Source organism: Melopsittacus undulatus, chromosome 4 (genome assembly GCF_012275295.1).
Source record: "Melopsittacus undulatus isolate bMelUnd1 chromosome 4, bMelUnd1.mat.Z, whole genome shotgun sequence".
Lineage (NCBI taxonomy): Eukaryota > Metazoa > Chordata > Aves > Psittaciformes > Psittaculidae > Melopsittacus > Melopsittacus undulatus.
In genome coordinates, this window is record NC_047530.1 from 64,011,183 (window position 1) to 64,030,483 (window position 19,301).

A 19,301-nucleotide genomic window follows, 5' to 3' on the forward strand; every position below is an offset into this window, starting at 1 on the left:
AGGAAATATCATACTTTAGTTCAGTTATATCATTCAGACGTATTGATACTTCTTAGCTTACTTTCTGAAAACAGTAGAATTAACACAGCAGAAGGAAACTCAGGAAGCTCTCAACTTTCTTCTCTTCACTTTTTAACGCGTATCTTTATTTTCCTTCTTTCAGAGAGGCTCCGGTTTTGCTGAAGGTGCTTATATAAACCTCTGCAGGTGAATACTCAAAGTGCCTCTTTCAGCCCTGGGCTATTTCAAACCCACTATCCCATGTTCCATCTGCCTGATTTTGGCTAGTGAACTCTGAGCCAGGCTGTGTGAATCTTCTCAGGAAGATGAACAAATTAAAAACCTACAGGCCTTGAAAAGCAGGTCAAATTTAGGGATAACACCTGACAATACAAAATCCATATCAAAAAGGAGCTTAGTTCCTTAGGAGAGGTTCTCATTTATGATGGTGGAAACCAAACCAATAGGATTTATAGTTTGTATTTTCTTTAATTAGTTGAGCTACCAGAGAGTATGGAAGAACCTTAGTCCCTGGAGTATGAGCTCTAGGCAATAAGAGTGGCAGTGGTGTGGAGATGTGCCTGAGGGGCTCCTAGACAACCCCTTGCTGTCCCCCCCTGCTCATGAAGTTTGCAAGTCAGGGCTGTGGGAGTCCATGGATACTCCACATGATGGGTGGATCCTGTCTGTCAGATTACCCATGACAGCACTTGCCAGTGACTCACTGAGCAGAGGAAAGCTGGTGCCAGCCTCCCCAAACAAATGCTAAATATATTCCAGTAAGAGGGGGGAAAAAACAAAGAAGAGGGAGGAGAACAGCAGAATATAGAAAGGTGCTGGGGCAGAATAGAGCAGGATGACAGAAGAGAGAAAAGAAATAATATAAGGAAACAAAAAGAGATGCTGGAAATATGTTGCTTACAGACTGAGAGAAAACGTGTAGTGGAAGGATATCTTGGGACAGAACCTCAACAAATTGCACAACCCAAATGTCAGCCCTGAATGGGAAAGTCATGGATTGTCGTGGTGCTACATAGCAGGCTGCCTGCACTGAGACTTAAAATCAGCAATAACAGCACAGCAGAGACCACCACCAGAAGGGCTCTGGCAAGCACATGCTTTAATGCCAACCCTTAGGTCTAAAGCAAACTGCACACCCTGACAGGTGTTTTGAAATTCCCATGAAGAATTTTGCACAATAAACTGTAGGGAGATAGAAATTGGAGAAACTGGTAATAAGGCTAAGTCCTAAGGAAATATGAGCTGTCTCTGCAAAAGAGACATCACTCTATTTTTATCTCTTGTCTCTGCTCTAGCCTTAGGGTAATTTGGTGCAAGCTGAAGATATATTGTAATCATCATGTATTTATTCCAAGACAGATACAGAGATTTTTAACTACTGAAATTCTAAGGAGTAGTTACCATACACGCCTTTTGGTTCGCACAGAAACCTTTTCCTGTGTATCTCGATTTAATACATTTTACATATGCAGACTTGCGCTACATACGGCATTCACTTCAGAGATCTCCCACACAGTTACTTTAAATAGCTATAAAAAAGGAAAGTTATTGTCAAATCCTTAAATATACGAGACATACAGAATTACACCAAAAAAAAAGAAAAGAAAAGAAAAAATAGTACCAGGATTATCCCAGCAGAAAAAACAGTACCAGTTACCTTGGTTTTGGAAAGAATAGGGGCACCACGATCCAGCAGCATTTCTACAACCTGTTCATGACCACTTCTTGCTCCACAGTGGAGGGGGGTCAACCCATCCTGTGGGACACAAGCATTATAATCAGTTAGTTTTAGAGACAGCAGTAAAATCTTATGTACCTTTTTTTTTTAGTCCTCTGATATCCTAAGGAACAAATTAATTCCTACAGGATGCTGCCCTTACACGACTGAACAGCTGAACCTGTTTATTCTAATGGACAAAGTACATTTTTAGTCTGATTTTCAAAACATGTAAATAGTCATATCAAATTGATGCTCATGCAGTGGAGTACTTTCTGGCCTCCCTCTACGTGCAATAAAGTGGTAAATGCATATATAAGAAAAATATGAGATTGCAATTCATAGCCTGCATGATCTGGAGAAAACTGGGTCTTTCTTTTGTCAGTGTGCATCAAAGTCAATAGAAAATCCTTCAGTCTGAGAGAAAAAAAATGTTTCTGACTTAGGCTTTTTTTCATTACACTAATTTTGACATGATGAGAAAAACATAACCCAGGTGATAAAAGTGTGTTGGATTAACTCTGTCTCTTGTCTTGTAGACTGTACTTATGTGCCTTCTAGCTGAATGACTGACCTAGAGTCAAGGCATATTGTCAATACCTCTTTCATAAGAGTTTGCTTAGTAACAGTTATCATCATATTAGAAATACATTCCTTAAATAAGAGGAAAATTCTTTTTATGATTAACGTTGTTATTCCAAACTGATTGGATTTGATTATTTTTGACTGGTACCCTGTTTACAATGCTCAATTAACCTGTTCTACATGAATGCAACGATGAAAGATACTACATATGCCTTGAGTAACTGTGAGTAAATCCACATGGAGTTTTTCGATGCCACATAACATAGTGATTGTTACCAATAGTGATATAATAGTTTCAAGAAAAATAGGAAGAAAAACTTATGTTTTCAGAATTAGTAAGAGCAAACATTTGATGTAGTATAAGCAAAAGAGAAGATAGTGTCACACAGAAAAAATAGTGCATTTTCACTAAGTATGTCAAAAGAGGAGCTTTTATAAGAAAGGTTGAAACTAATAAAAAAGAGAAATACTTCTTAATTTTCCAAATACAAGTCATAAAGGAAGGGGTTTTTCCCCAATGCCTGTCAGCACTCTTACAAACACATACATTGTTTAAAACATATATGTTGTATTGTCTAAAATACATACGTCACATCATTTTTATTACAAGGATTATCTAAAATTCCTTCTCACACATCCTGTGCTCTCCATTTCATGCACATGCACTCTGCCTCTGTATGATAGCAAATACTATTAGGATACCTTCTTAGACATATTTTCCATGCACAATTATACTATTCTTTCTTGATAATTGTTAAACTATTACAATTTGCCAGAACATCAGCTTAAGGCCTGCAAAGTGTAGAAGACAGGTAGGGAGGAGGGGAGAGCCTTGCACTCTCCTGCTGCTACTTTCTTGCCCTGCCCCAATAAGCCTATGAAAGACAGCAGACAGAAACTGGTGTAATTATTTTTTTCTGCTAGTCTCATTTAAAACTTGTATAGTTCTTGTGCATGTTCTTCCACCTAAAGTAAGGCAAATGTTTTTGACACAGATGAAGAAAAGACTTTGGTTCAGACTTAACTTGATCAGGACTCAGGGAGTCATTTGTTAATGCAAGATGAATACAGTTTAGCTCACTATGTCCTTACTGGCATCTCTGGAGTTGATGCTATTGTCATTTCTGTTTCTTTCTTTCAGCCATGAAGTACAGGGAAGAGCATCTTGTTAAAATGATACTAAACAAAGTAAAGATGTATTGCTCAAAAAATGTAAGTAAAGACAGAGAAGAAATGTCAAACCCCATGAATGGTATGTCTATCAGCTGAGTTGCAAATGTGCTGCTGTAGCTTCACAAATATTTAAAAAAGGTAATGTATATTTCCTGTACCAGTAGTTTCCACAGGCAAGGACATAGCAAGTATTGAGCAGAACACAAACAACTAACATAAAAATATAGCCTACACACACACACAACAACATATATGGGGAAGTAAAACCAGCTAGGTAACTAGAGAACTGTAGGCAGGGGATGAAGATCATGTACATTATGTTGTTCACTCTTTTTACTTCCTGCAATGATCACATTCTCCAGAAACATCAAAGAAATATACTCAAGATGATCAAACACAAAACTGTAAGTTGAGGAACATTTTCCTGATTTTATGCCCTTCCAATTCATTTCACCACCGGACAGTACATATCAAGCTCACAGAGGATGAGACACATTTGATCATCTTGAAGCACTAGATTAGCTCCTTAAAAATTACTTTAGTGCTCCCCAGAGCACAGTGCCCCAACTGTCTCATGGTGCCTATCCCGCAAACCTCAGCTTATGCCTATATCTGACAAGGCTACTGTGGTGCAGGAGGCAGCAGACAGTCATGCTTGCCCAGCTAAAGCTCATTCTGGTCCACACAGTAGTCACTACCATCAGATGCATCACATGGCATGACACATTACAATGCAATGTAGGTGCTTATTGGGACAGCTGATCTATAGCTATTGTTAAGATGATGTCAGGACTCCCACTGTAAAGAGAAAATACATTTGAACCCAGCTCATTTAGCTGCAGAGATCTTTCTTTTTTGTATTCTGAAAAGACACTGTCTATTCACCTGGCTTGGTTAATTGCTATATGACACTTAAACATGTAAAGAAATGTGCAGAGGCAATCTGAAGAACAGATCACAGGAAGATTTTGTTTTGAAAAAGAATCTGAGATTAAAAGAGACTGCTCTGAACTCAGCAAGGCTTCACTGATTTTGTCAGGAGACTTTTTAGTTGCTTATTTACTGTTCATGTAGACTATACTATGTGAAGCATAAAACGTATGTGTATTAGGCAGCAAACTTGCTTTGATATGATAGTCTTCAATGGCTCAGAAAAACCATTACAGACAATTATGACAATAATCTGCATATTAAGGACTCTCTAAGTATGCACTGACATGATAAATCACATCTGTAATTGTCTACACCTCCAGAGAGACTGAAAGCAGCTCCAGCAAAGCCAGGAGGACAACAGGAGGAGTTCTGCTTAGACACAAGCTTCCCGTTAAGTATTGCACACCCATCTTGGGACTGCTACTCTTTCTTTAGCTTTTATTTCAAACACATAACACACCCCTCCAATAAATGAGATCTAAGCACTGTTACTGGCTCCTGTTGAGACTTGGATACCTGCATAGCTAACTGATCTTGTTCCTGGGATCACAATTGGCTTGAGGTTAGCAGATGATGGCGCAGACAGCTGAACCTCCCTACTGCAGTGTTTCCCTTCCATCGCATGTGGCTCTAAGGGCCCCCTGAGCAGCATGTGTAAGCACAGATCAGCCTCACTGTGCTCCCTAGCTACCCCTTCTGTTTTAGTGCTCACCTAGAATTTCCCTCACCTAATGGGATCATCTAGGCTGTACCCCGAATCCATGGTACACTTACTACCACAACTCTCACATCAGCAAGCACCAGCTTCTAACCTAGTCTATTAGCAATGAAATTAAGAACAACACCCAGTAAAAACTTTACTGTGATGGAAATATTCAGCAAGGGCATGTGAGACTTTGAAACAAATCCCAGAGCCTGTCCATTGCCTTGGCAGGAGTGCAACAGGCACTCCACTCCCCTGAGCCAGAGGTAGAAGGCATGCTTCCCCAGGGGACCAATTACTGCTGTATCCAGGGTTCAGCATCCCCGTTGCTGTTTAGTGAGTCTCTGTGCGTGTGCTTCAGCCTAGCAGGGCTCTGTATCTCATTGTTTCTCCATGCTTTAAGTCTACTGAATTATAAATTTCATTGGCACTATGGCAAACTGCCCCTTCTATACAACAGTGTGACAAATGAGGTTTGCTCTAAGTGTTTTTTGCGTGTGTATGAAGAGTGCCAAGTCAGCATCATTCTTGTAGTTATTTTTTATCTTAACACATATGGCTTTTCTGGAGCAGCTTATGTACGATCTAGTGCACCTAAAAAAGCATATCACACATGTTTTCATGTAGATATGAGTGTTGGCCTGTAAATTAGCTGCAAAATTGAAAGAATGCAGTATAAACACTGTTAAACCAGGCTAAATTTGCTTGCTGCCTACTTCAGATATAAATTCACTTTGGCATATACAGTATTAGACAGCCAAAGCAAATCAGGCTAATTTAATCAACCTCTCTAAACTCTCTTCTTTTTAAAAGCCCTTTCTGTAAGACAGAGAAAACATAATCAGGGCAGCATTCAGTAAATATGTTACATGAGGCATCAATAGGTCTTTTAGTTAAAAGCATGAACAATAAAAGCTGCATGTATGGACAAAAGCAGCGCGTAGTGTTTGAGGAGTGCCCTTAAGAATTTGGTACAAAGCCCCAGGTGCCAGCTACTAAATATCTCACACACAAAAAGGACAGATAAACAGCTGGTTAAAATGAACAAAGCAACACAAGCATGAACTAAAGAAAAAAATATCAACCCAAAAAGCATATGGCATATGGCTGGGTCTCAAATATTTGTAAGTTCATTTCTGAAAAATAACCTCATATACTTCAACATTATCTAAACTCCAAGCTACGGTTTGCAGATGTGCAATGATATCTGTGGTGCTCATCAAATCCTAGTCCTAATGACTAGAGAGAAACTGGAAGCCCATGGATGACTTTTACAACGATTTAAACAGGATAAGAATTTAACCCTTCACATTAACCTTTGTGCAGTTCAGCACTGCAGTTTCCAGGACCATCTGCCTGCAACAAATGCAAATGCTCTTGGAAATGACTAAGGAAAAGAAATAATTAGTTTAACTTATTTAATACTCAGGAAATGCTTTATGTGAATTTATCTATAAAATGAGAATGTTTGTGAAAACTAAAAGTAGGCATATACATGGAGCCTATTTCCAGTACCCCATATAGAGAATGGATTGCAAGAACAGGGCACAAAATGACAGCTGAATAGCTAAAAATGTCACATCTAGGAGCCAGAATATCCTCACCCTGCTAGTGTTTGGTCAACAACACAAACCAGCATTTTCTGCATAATCATTTAAAGGTGAAATATAGACCTCACACAGGAGAAATAAAGGCCTAGCAATTTCTCCCTCTGAGCAAAAGAAAGAAGTCACTTTCAAGAATTTTTGTGCTTTCATATGGGTACAGAACCTTTGTCATTCATCTTTACAGAGGTATTTTGTGTTCCATAACCAACATTTGTGATAAATAATACCATGGTGTCCAAGACAAATACTATTTTAACCAAACAAAACAAAACACATTTGCTCATCTCTTTAAAAACCTCTTTAAAAAGAAAAAGAGAGCATTCTCACATTTATAAATCTGATAATGGGAGCCTCACTTATTTTCACCTGAAAATCCCACCTGTTTGTCAAGTTGTGTGCTCATTTAGCACACACCCCCTCCCCTCACAGAACACCAGGAAGCTGGAGTCTGATTGGGATCCAGCTGATAAGCATGACTTGATACGTGTATCAGAAAAGGTAACCTTTACTGCCCTTTGTCTGTCAATACATTCAGTACCGGTGGTGACGTTGCAAAAGGATATGACTGAAGCTTTTGTCCCCCTGTATTCACGTCAGGGCACTCTATGGCAGGAACATTAAAAAAAGAATGGTGCCTAAAAAAATTAAATGACAATTTTGACATACCTCAATTGTTGTGCCCTGGAAAGCAACATTGGGTAGGATAGGAATAACAAGAGAGATATAGCAGGAACATGTGTTATAACAGCTCACAACAATTAATCTTCACTATTGAATATGAGAACTAGTCAGACACTTCTGAAACAATGTCTTTTTTTCATCCAGCATCACATCACTTTCAGCCTTCTACTGCCTCTCCTATTGATCTGTAAATCCTCCCTGATCTGCTCCAGTGATGCTCTTCCCTTTTCTCAGCCATGCAGCTGTCTGCTCAGTTCGGTGAGTCTCCTCAGCAGAGGCACACACTGCCCAGACCACAGGCTGGTAAACCCTTGCCAGGATGAGTCAGTGATGCCAGGAGCAAAACTTCCACTTAGTCACTAACTGCCAGAAAATGATGCCTCTGGTAATGCCAGAGAAGTGAAATGATGAGTGACACATGTACAACACAAGCAGGAGAAGTTATGCAAATCCCTTCTTATTTATAGAGAGGATGGGTGTTTAGGGAAACAGGCATCCTCTGGGGGAAGCCAGAAAAACAAACCGCCACTCTGTGAACTGCTCATTCATTGCCTTTCACCTCACTGTGAAGCTGTGCCAGACTTAGGAGCTGTTAATACTTCTGACCTCTTCCTGGATCCTGCTTCTGTCCCAGCCTATATTTTCAGTTATATAAATTATCCTAATGTCTGACCCACGAGCAATAGGGTACAGAAAATTAAGCAGATCACAGATTTTCATAACTAAAAGAAAAGAGCAGACTGGAGTCCAACTATTTAAAAGTAGTGGTCCCCAGTGTTTTGGCTGCAGTGGGCCATATGAATACTTGCAGAATCCCTTCCCATGACCCTTTCTTCCTGCTCTGGTGAAATGCACATCTGTCATAGAATCACAGAATAGTTAGGGTTGGAAAGGACATTAAGATCTAGTTCCACCCCCCCTGCCATGGGCAGGGACACCTCACACTAAACCATGCCACTTAAGGCTTCGTCCAACCTGGCCTTGAACATTGCCAGGGAAGGAGCATTCACTACCTCCCTGGGAAACCCATTCCAGTACCTCACCAACCTAACAGTAAAGAATTCCTTCCTTATATCCAATCTAAACCTCCCCTCTTTAAGTTTTAACCCATTACCCCTTGTCCTATCACTGCAGTCCCTAATGAATAATCCATCCCCTGCATCCCTGTAGGCCCCCTTCAGATAGTGGAAGGCTGCTACGAGGTCTCCACGCAGCCTTCTCTTCTCCAGGCTGAACAGCCCCAACTTTCTCAGCCTGTCTTCATATGGGAGGTGCTACCAAAATGTGTCATGCTACCAAAATGTGTCCCTCCCTACTACACAGTAGGCCAATGACCCTCAGCCTGGCAGACCCCATGTAGCCCATAATAGACTGGTATTTTAGCTCAGAAACGTTATCAATGAGAAGTCATCTCTCCCATATTCCCCAATTAGAAAAATGAGAAACATTTTAGAAAGAAATCATGAGTGATTTCTAAAGGTAGAACAGAAGAAAGACTAAAGAAAAACATGTGGAAAGAATGAAGAGATGACAAAACAAATTGACCCAGTTTCTGAATTTGCCACAGAAATAAAAAAAACACAACTATGCTTAACAAGCACTGCAGGAAATCTCAGAGACTGCTGAAACAGTGGAAAAGCAAACAGAAACCTGTGGATACAGTAATAGCTGTAGGAAAAAATGTTTTCAGGTTATTCCTTTGAGTTGTTTAGAATTATTCTGGTGGAAGTCTAAAAAAATGAAAGATGGTTAGATGATAAGTTAATTCACAAAAACTATAATTGTCAAAAAACTACAGGTACAGCTCTTGCAGGTTATCTCATGGGCACTGGAGCCTGTTGCAAAGATTGCCATGACAGCCCACAGTGACACTGGTTCTGTCTTTACTTCCAAATATTTGAACTTTTTCCTTCTCCTTTTGCCACTGTGTAAGCAAATAAAACACCCATAAACTGTTTTGATTGGGTTTTAACTACTGCAATTAGATATAACCACATACATAGAAATTCTAAGTCACTCAGTGGATAGAATTAGGTGTCAACCTGATAGAAACCATCACTACACCTGGCACATTTGCTGACAAATCCGAGCCAGCACCTGAGCACTCAGAGAAAGGCTGAGCTGCATGAAACTCATCAGCAACACTGTGCTCTGTGACACTGCCATGTGGATAACAAAAGGCAAACACACTGCAGTTCAAAGTTATGCTTTTAGCATTCAAATTCTGAAATATCTGAATCGAATTCTTGTCTTCCAGTATTTTCCTGTACCTCTATCCCCAAGTACCTTGAAGTAGCTCCTAATGAAATGTTCTACAGAGAACATGGAAAATTGTTGGTTCTGAACTTTGCCATACATGGTTATTTCACACATTGCTTTGAGAGATGTAAATTCCTAGCATCCTACTGCAACCATTTTATAAAAAAGAAATGCATTACAGCTATGGTAGCCTGCCAGGAAGATGAATGATTTAAGCTGTACAGCAACTAACAAGTCAGGGACAAGAGTTCCACAGTCACTCACAGCATTCACACTTAAGCTTACCCTTGTTTTGGCATCAATTTTAGCTCCTCGATCAAGTAGGAGTTTGACCATATTTGCATTTCCCCTCTTCGATGCAACATGCAAAGGTGTGATATCATTCTGTGGAAGAAAAAAACATGTAAGTAAATATCCATTTATCTTTCTATCATGAACTCCATGATCAGTTTGCTCAGAGAATAAATTATGCCCGATTTGTTAAAGCATAACACATTTTTGTTTCCCTGGGAGCATGAAAGCAAAGGGAAGTGGTGTTAATCCACATATGTGAATTCCTGGCCTGATACCTTGACATACCTATTATGAAGACAAACAATCAAGTTGTGGTTGGAATTACAAGAAGACATGACTGTGCCTCAGTTTTCAGCTTTTGTATAAGGGTTACATTTATGCATTTTTACTGACTAAACCCTAGGAGTTTAATTCAGATATGGTTGTTTCTGAGCATGTTACAATAGGGATTCATAACTCAGAATTTCATTTGCCTTATAGGAGCCAGGGAAAAGAAACAAAACCATTACATCTGTAGGTCTAATTCAAAAGTGATATGATGCCAATGCTATTTATTTCTGAACATCATCAGCAAACTCTGAAACCCTTTTAATCACCTTCATTTCAGTTACATCACTAATTTTGTCTAATGAACTTTTTCCCCTAATTGACGTAATACTGTACTTGAAGTGAGACTGCAAAGATGTGTATATGCAGTGCCTGGCAGGCCATCAGCATGCAGCGATGCCACACATCAAGGACAGTTACATAACCAGCATGTGCACACTCAAACACACTGTTTTAACAAGATGTAGCTAGGATATTTCTTCATGCTCTGATGAATCCTTTATCTTATGGTGTATGAAGGCTCATCCTGTATATATTTGATCATACTGAGCCAAGTAAAAATAAAAAGGATATAAATAGAGCATGCGGCTACTGTATGTAGACAAACATAATTTTAAAGAACTCATTTCTGTGTATTCAGGAACAGGCATACAGCTGTCTGCATAAAACCAGCTTCCCCGTGGCTGAGCAGAAAGCAGTAGATTTTAGTGAGCATGTGTCCTATGGCTGACTGAATCAGAAAGGCATCCATGCCCTTGAATAGCTGGAGAGCAGTGCAAACATCTTACCAGGCCAACAGACTGTTAACAATGCTTCCTCAAAACTGCATGTGAGTGGAGTGACAGAAAACCAGCAGTGATAAAAGATCCCCCTCAGATGGGACAAGTTGACTCAGAGCCTAATAATAATGCTGAGCACCTAATCCAGTATGCTACATTTTCATTTACACAAAATTTCACTATGAAGCTCTCAGCTACTAGGAAGTACTAATTAATATTATCACAGGCGTAAAATACATTTTAGCAAGATGAAATGACAGAGCTTCTTTCTCCACTATTAATGATCATTACAGCTCCAAAGCAACTACTGTTTCAGGATAGCTTTTCATTTCCTCAAAAAATGAGGTAAAACAAAAAGATGCTTAGTACATTAAACAAAAAGTATGCTAAGCCTCATCCTTCCAGGGGTGTAAAACTATGTGAACGCTTAACTTATAAGTTGTGTGTTGATTTTGAAATAAGGAGTTAATTCGATTTGACTGGGAGTTGACACTAGATATAATATGGGGTCAATATATTACTGTATAAGCCACAAATAGGACAGAAAAAGAGAGGAAAAAAAACAATTATGAGGAGATACTTTCTGCTTTTCCTCTATTCTCAGGAGGAAAGATGTTGCTGAGGTCAGAGGAACAGAGAGATTAATTCTAGTTTACTGAGAAAATATGATAAAGGAAATAACTTCCACATCTTCAAGTAAAGGATACTGCAGGTATTTCAGTCTGGAGGATCACCTTATTCCACCAAAGAGATTAATTCAGTCTAATAGACTTTAGGGCTCCCTTAATACATCAAAATAATTTAGAACTAATAAATTACTATATCGCACACAGACAAGAAGTGCCTTTTCTAACCATCAATAAAGAAATGGAAGAGGAAAGGACAGAATTACAAAAGGTTGAACAAATACATATTAAAAGTCTGGTTCTCATTCGTCTTGACACTAAGCAAGATCAATCCAGTACAGCACCAGGGAGGATATAAGTGCATAAGAATGTGCACTTTGGATCTAATTCTTTGCCAGCCCAATTGTTCAAAGCTTCTGTTGCCTTAAATTAATGAGTCTTAATTTTAGAGTAGATGGATGAGTGCTGGCAGACAGATACCTCAACTCCAAAAGAGATGACTTCCACTTCGCAGTGAAGTTTAAGTCACACTGTTTGCTTGCAAAGGCAGGTTGTGTGTTTGAAAATTAAAATATCACTTTCATGTTTAAAAAGAAGTCCTGTTCAAATGGCCTTCATATTTCTGGTTAGTACTGAAACTATCAGGACAGTGTCATTCTCTCTCGGCTTCTGAGAGGGGCAAGCACCTTGGCTGGCAATGTAGGGAAATTCTCCAGCATCAAATAAAGACTAAGCACACTTCTGCAAGATGGAGAGCTACCAATCCATCTTTCCTCTATTTGATCACCTGTCTTTATGAAAAACACGTAACTTTAATGTCTCTAGGATCCTGAAGCCTTAAGTTACATTTGGTTGAAAATAGGTAGTAAATTTATATTAGGAAGAGATAAAGGGACAAAGGATGTGATCACTCATTCGACAGTTTGTTAGGAAAAAACAACCAAACACAACTACCCTGAAATAATAAACTGAACAAGAGAAATCAAGCAAATGAAACCCTATATTCTCAGTGAAATACCTGTCCTGGGTGATCACACTCACCTCCCCTTTCCTTGGAAAAGAGCACTGCAACACTCTGGGAAGGAGGATGCATTTTTCACTGTACTCTACTAACCTATTCAGAGAGTTCATAAAAAAGGATTAAGAGATAAAGAAGAAAAAGTGTGTTTTAGCCTTTTTAAGCCCTAACAGCTCAGGAAAATACTGTTGGGAAACGAACAGAAACTGAATTTTGCCATTTAGCTATTTGAGCTTTTACTGGTAGGAAACAATATGAAGTAATAATTCCACAGACTGAGAATTCTGACTCCATGCAGATGAAGAGATGCATTATGTGAATGCTTGAATAACTGTACACTGAAGTTTAGGGCAAGCAACTTGCCTTTGGTTAATACTGTGTTGTGCCAAAGCTTAAAGAATTATACCTAAACATATTATGTATATGTCCCCTTCCCATTTCTTATCTGACAAATAAGAATGTGAACTGAGAAGTGAATGAATCTCAGACATCATCATTAGTATTTCTGATGACAAAATGTAAAGCAAGCAATTCAAAATCAACTTGTTTGTACATGTCACAAGATACCAGAAGTAAAAAAAAAAGCTTCATAATATGTGCAGCATGCATGTAGGTTATTAACACTAAAACTGTGGTATCAGTAAACAATATAGCTGCCAAATATAAGGTTCTGAATTCTTCAGTAAATCAACAGCATCTGCTGTCTTCTCAGTCTATTTTTATCTGTTTGATCTTCTATAAATTTCTCCCTTTGTTCTTAAGATAGAATGGTAAATCAGGAAACTTTTGAAGATGTTTCCCTGCAGTAACAAAGCTGAAATGCCTTCAAAAAGTTGTCATTAAAATATGAGGTTCAGATGCAGAATGTCTGTTGGAATGCTTCTTGCCTTCACTGTTGAAATAACAAATGCTGGATAATGTCTCAGGTAGATCCCTCAACAATAAGATCTGACTTGCTATTCAACTTGAGAGTTAACAAATTCTACACAGAATATGAGACCTAACTTGTGAGACTAGAAACCTAAAACTATGCAATAAATGCTCATAGGACTATGAACCAGCATGTAGCCTTTCCTCTCCCTCTTGGCAGATTTCCTGGGGTATATGACTTTAAGTACTCTGAAGCTTTATATAGCTCAAAGTGTGACAAATTAGATAGATGCAGGGTTTTGGGGTTTTTTTTCCTATTCCTCACAACATTGTGGATGGCTGTTTTACCTTTATCTGTATTCTTTGTCTGCTGCAGCCATCACCCTCTCACACAGGGTCCATGCCTTCCTTTGGAGTCTCACACCATCCAAAAATATGACGAGTGAATAGTGCCCTGCTTTTATATTCAGTGGCTTTGCTATTCCTTGATCAGAGGAAACACTAAGCTCTTTCAGCTGCCGCTCTCTATCTACAGCTTCTCAAGAAAATTCAAAAAGCAATAAGCCACCCATCTGAAATAAGATCAGCTTCCCTTTGACACAAGGCATTATCAATCATAGTTCACAACAGTAGTCAGAATTACTCCTTACTATTACAAGATAGACAAAAAGCTATAAAGTTAAACACAGTACATCTTTTAAGTTTCATTTTAACACATTGATAATAATTGCCCCTGGTTTCCGGTATGCTGTGCTGCCCAAGGGGACTGCATCTCTCTCCCATCGGACAGTCTGAGTTTACAAGCATAATGATGGTAGTAAGAAGAAAAGTAAATGTTTGCACTTACAGTAAGTGGGTTCTGAAGTCTACCTTTAAAAAATAGCATAAAAAAACAAGGGGTAAAACCTTCCTAGTCATGTGCTGCATTGTTTTAAATGCTGACTGACATCGGTTTGATTGCAGACTGAAGAGGTGGGCCTGTGCAAACCTCAAAGCTCCACAAGGTGAAGTGCAAGGTCCTGCACCTGGGTCAGGGCAATCCCAAGCACAAATACAGGCGGAGTGGAGAATGGATTGAGAGCAGCCCTGAGGAGAATGGAATGGAGACGTTGGTTCATGAGAAGCTCAACATGAGCTGGTTTCAGTGTGCACTCTCAGCCCAGAAAGCCAACCGTATTCTGGGCTGCATCAAAAGGAGCATGACCAGCAGGTCGAAGGAGGTGATCCTGCCCCTCTACTCTGCTCTCCTGAGACCTCACTTGGAGTATTGTGTGCAGTTCTGGTGTCCTCAACATAAGAAGGACGTGGGCTTGTTGAAGCAAGTCCAGACAAGGGCCACGAGGATGATCAGAGGGCTGGAGCACCTCTCCTATGAAGACAGGCTGAGAAACCTGGGGTTATTCAGCCTGGAGAAGAGAAAGCTTTGGGGAGATCTTAGAGCAGCTTCCAGTACCTAAAGAGGGACTACAAGAAAGTTGGTGAAGGACTTTTTACAAGGGCATGTAGGACTAGTTCATGGGGGAAAGGTTTTAAGCTGAAAGCAGATAGATTTAAATTAGACATTAGGAAGGAATTCTTTACTACGAGGTGGTGAGGCACTGCTACAGGCGGGCCAGAGAAACTGTGGATGCCACATCCCTGGAAATGTTCAAGGCCAGGTTGGATGAGGCCTTGAGCAGCCTGGTCTACTTGAAGGTGTCCCTGCCCATGGCAGGGGGTTGGAACGAAATAATCTTTCAGGTTCCTTCCAACCCAAACCATTCTATGATTCTATGACTGGCAGGTCTGTAGATCCAGCAATGAGAACACTTGCTGTCAGCATTATGGGGACTTCATATTTCTCCTTGCTACCAATGTGAGAACTTATTTCCACCTCTGAGATCTCCTCCCAGCCACCTGGTGGATTGTAGTTTTAATCAGAAATAAATCACTTTATTTGATTAGTAACCAAACCAAACCAAAACCCAAACTATATTTTTTTTACAGAAATTAGATTTTCAGATTCACTTAGAATTTAGTAATATCGTCCTTCTTGGTTCTCAAGTGAAAGCAGACACTGGGAAGAGCTCAATATTGACAAGGTATGGGTGAATAAAACAGAAGCTGAAAATAGCCAGACTGCTAAAGAATAAATTTCCTGTACAGTCTGGAAAATCCCTCTATCATTAGGGGTTTTTAAGGAAAGAGCATAATGTTGGTTGTTGGTTGTCATACACTAGAATTGTCACCAACAACACTGCATGTATATTACCAATATTACCAGTTCCTGGAGGTATAGGAAGATTATGCTTTGCACATAAAGATTGTCATATGCAACAGTGCTGCTACATCAAGATGCTATATATGAAAACACTCAGTATCCTCTCCTGTATTTTTCTGCAGTTCAGAATTGGAGCTATAACACAGCAGAGCCCCTGCAAAGTCTTACATAGCAGTTACTGGGATCACCGAGACTTGGATAAGACTTTCAGAAATTAAAAAAATTATAGGTACAAACACACGGTCAGGTGCTTTCCAGGAAGCCTTACAACAGTACATAGTTTTTCAACTTTTTCTTCTCTACTTAATGTTAGTAAGTCCTATTTTGTGCTAATTTGGCTCTTGTGGACTTACTTATCTTTCTTCAGGCCTGAGATATATAAAATGAATCCTTTATGAAAAGAAGAAAGAGGATAGCAATGAGCTGTAATGGCAAACTACAACTAGGGAAATAAAAAGAGCTTTTTCTTTTATGTTACTGTCACTTACATATTGCCTACTGCTTTTGATGGGCTAATGGTGCTCTGCTCCTCCACCTCAGGGCCATTATTAATGCATGTTGTCCTCACACCACCCTCTCAAAATTACCAAATCCTTTTTCAACCTTCCAGTAAGCAAACTTTCTGCAGGCACAGCCCACTCCCAGTGGAACTGAGATCTCCTCTAGAGTAAGGAGCACTGTGTATCAGGAAGGCTGTTCAGGGGGTTGGATGAAGTTTTATGGCACAGTGACTAACTACCACTTGCTTTGGCAAGAAAGATATGGGCAGAGGTCAGCTTCATGTAGAGGATTCCCTTCCTGCCTGAAACTTCTGACTTGCTCAAGTACAAAGAGGGTGGGGGGGTTACAGATGTTTCTTTCAGCTGTTGCTCTGGAACCAGCAGAGAACAATTTGTTTCTTCCTTTCTAATCACCTTTCTCCTCAGAGACAGATGGAGCTTCAGAGGCATTTCCTAACCTGGGCTAGGCAGATCTTTCCACTGGTAGATAATCTCAGACAGAAGAATGGTATCTGAAGACACTGTGATCCCCACCCTACCCCCTCCTCCCCAAAACAGCTTTTTCCTAACCATAATTCACAGAAAATACAGTTTATTCAAAGCACCTTTCTCAACTTCCTGGTCTTCATAGCAGCCTCAGAGAATCAGTGCTTTGCACATTCCTGTTGCTGAATTAACACAGGGCAATCTGGACACATCTCCATCGCAGCTGACTGGGAACTGCAGCAGATAAAGCTGCTCAGTGTGCACTGCTCAGAGATACCCAAGCAAGGCCTGAATGGGAAAGGGCAGACAATCTGTGGGGGCCTTATTTACAGCAAAAAAAGCCTTCTTGCACAGGATACCATAGGTATAATCAGACTGCTAGGGAAACTGTTGCTTGCAATGACTGTTACTTGCTTTAGCATGTATGTGGATACACCTTTCCAAGTCCTAGATATTAAAGTGCAAGGCAGTCCAGACCATATTTGAAGGGATCAGTAGAGATAAAGAAGAAATTCTTTTGTGACCTGTCCTTTTTCTTCAGCATCCCACCCATCCACCCTTAGACTGAAGATGACCTGATTCTGGTAAAGAAAGTCAAGTGCATGGCATGAAGCCCGTGCAATAGCATCCAACTCCAGAAGCAGCAGCTAAGACGGAAGCACAGCAGTTTTCACTATATGGTCACTGTATGCCAGCAACAGATCTCTAACTGGAAACCTGAAACAGGAGAGCCCACTTGGTAGATTTCACTTCTCATACTAATCACTAGGTTAACAATTACAGAAGATGGGAAGCAGACAGCAAATGTATTGAAACTCTAGGTAATGGACCAGGTACAGTTTGATTCGAGGGCTAATGAACAATATTTTTATTAAAATAACAATTTTTTGTGTTGAAAAAATTATTAAATAGATTGACTTAAAGGTCTTTGGCCTTCTGTCAGTTTGTAACTAGGATTTGTCCACTCCTTTCCAATGTCAGGTGCCATTGCCAGCTAAGAGAATGGTACCTGAAATTGTTGGGATCCTTCAAAACCCAGGTAGTGACTGCATGTACTTGTCACAGTTTGGCTAAGAAAGGAGACTTACTTCACCCTCAGTTACCCTTTATTCTCTTCCTCCACTTCTCTAGTCCATATGTGATTGCCTCCCAGTTAAGTAAAAGGGAAATACGGTGATGCAATTAAGGGATTTCTTTAGCTTTGACTGGTTTCAGAAAAGCATAGGCACACACGTGAAAATGTGTGAAAAACAAACAAAGATGATGTATAGAATTAAATGCCTGTTACTTATACAGTGCATATCCTGCCAGTAACTGTGGCAGGTTTATTGCCAAGTTTGAGCCCAAGAAATCAAGCAATTTGGAATGAGTATTTTTCCTTTGTTAGAAAATGGCACTCATCCAGCCCAATAGGAGATTTTGTTTCATTTGGACGCAAGTTATGAAGGTTTTGGACCTGCCTCCCTGAAAACAGGTAGAATCAGTGGCACCATAAGCCAATATACTGAAATGATCTCCATTCATCCCACATGGCACTTTCTACATTATATCATCTTCTCTGCACCTGCAGCAGGGCTAGAGAAGAAAGCACAGACAATAAGCACTAATGAGATTCAGTAGAAGAGCTGACATGAAATCAGTCACTGGGCTAGAAGAGCACAAACCGAATGCAGGTATATTTCCAACCCTACCAGCCTCCAAGGTCAGCAAGCACACAGGCTGGCAGGCACTGTAACACCTGCAAGAGCTCCTGGACCTATGCCTATTTTTCTTACATGCAGTGAAAGAAGGGAACAAGTGAGTATATGATAGCTGAGAGGCAGGCAGGTGTATACCAATGGGGGTAAGGGTAGCAGCTGCTACTGCATCTCTCTGGGGACATCATTTACTTGCAGTACAGCACCACTGCTCACCTCCTCCCCACATACTGAAAGCCACCATCAAGCTTATGTCTTTTCCTGCCTTCCTTGTTGGGAGCACCTTCTTCCCTCAGGCCTCTCAGAAATGCACTGAAAACACAGCAGCTGAAGAGATCTCCTTTGCCTCAAGTCTGTCCTCCTTTTTCTTAGGTCTTTTCCCCAGCTCCTCTTTTCATCACACTTGCCTTTGTCCTTAAAGCCTAGAGTTTTGTCTTCATCCTACACATCCATTCACATTTTGTCCACCTTTCCCCACGTTCACTGCACTGATGGTGGGAGCTGGTGGTTTATCCTGGCCTCTCACAGGTCTACAAGTTGTCCCTTCCACACAAGTATCTTCTGTTACTATAATCTTCTGCTCTTGTTGAAATCTCTCCACAGAACTGACATTTGCCTAAATAGTTTAATCATAAATTGAGACATAAACAAATAGTGTTGATTCATATTCATTTAACAAGAACAAAGGAAAAATGGTTGGTGGTTTGCAAAAGCACAAAGTACATTTGACACCCCCATCCTGAAGTTTGCTCTTTGTACTTCTGA

General features: G+C 40.0%; 1 protein-coding gene across 1 annotated transcript in view; it reads right to left on the reverse strand.

Annotated features, from left to right (window-relative positions):
- Positions 1 to 19,301, reverse strand: part of ANK3 (ankyrin 3) — a 369,399-nt gene that overhangs the window by 105,616 nt on the left and 244,482 nt on the right. Inside the window, exons 9-10 of the mRNA XM_034062680.1 lie at positions 9,965 to 10,063; positions 1,679 to 1,777 (exon numbers count right to left, since the gene is read on the reverse strand). Of these exons, the coding sequence (XP_033918571.1) occupies positions 1,679 to 1,777; positions 9,965 to 10,063 (198 nt within the window). The remainder of the gene's footprint in view (positions 1 to 1,678; positions 1,778 to 9,964; positions 10,064 to 19,301) is intronic.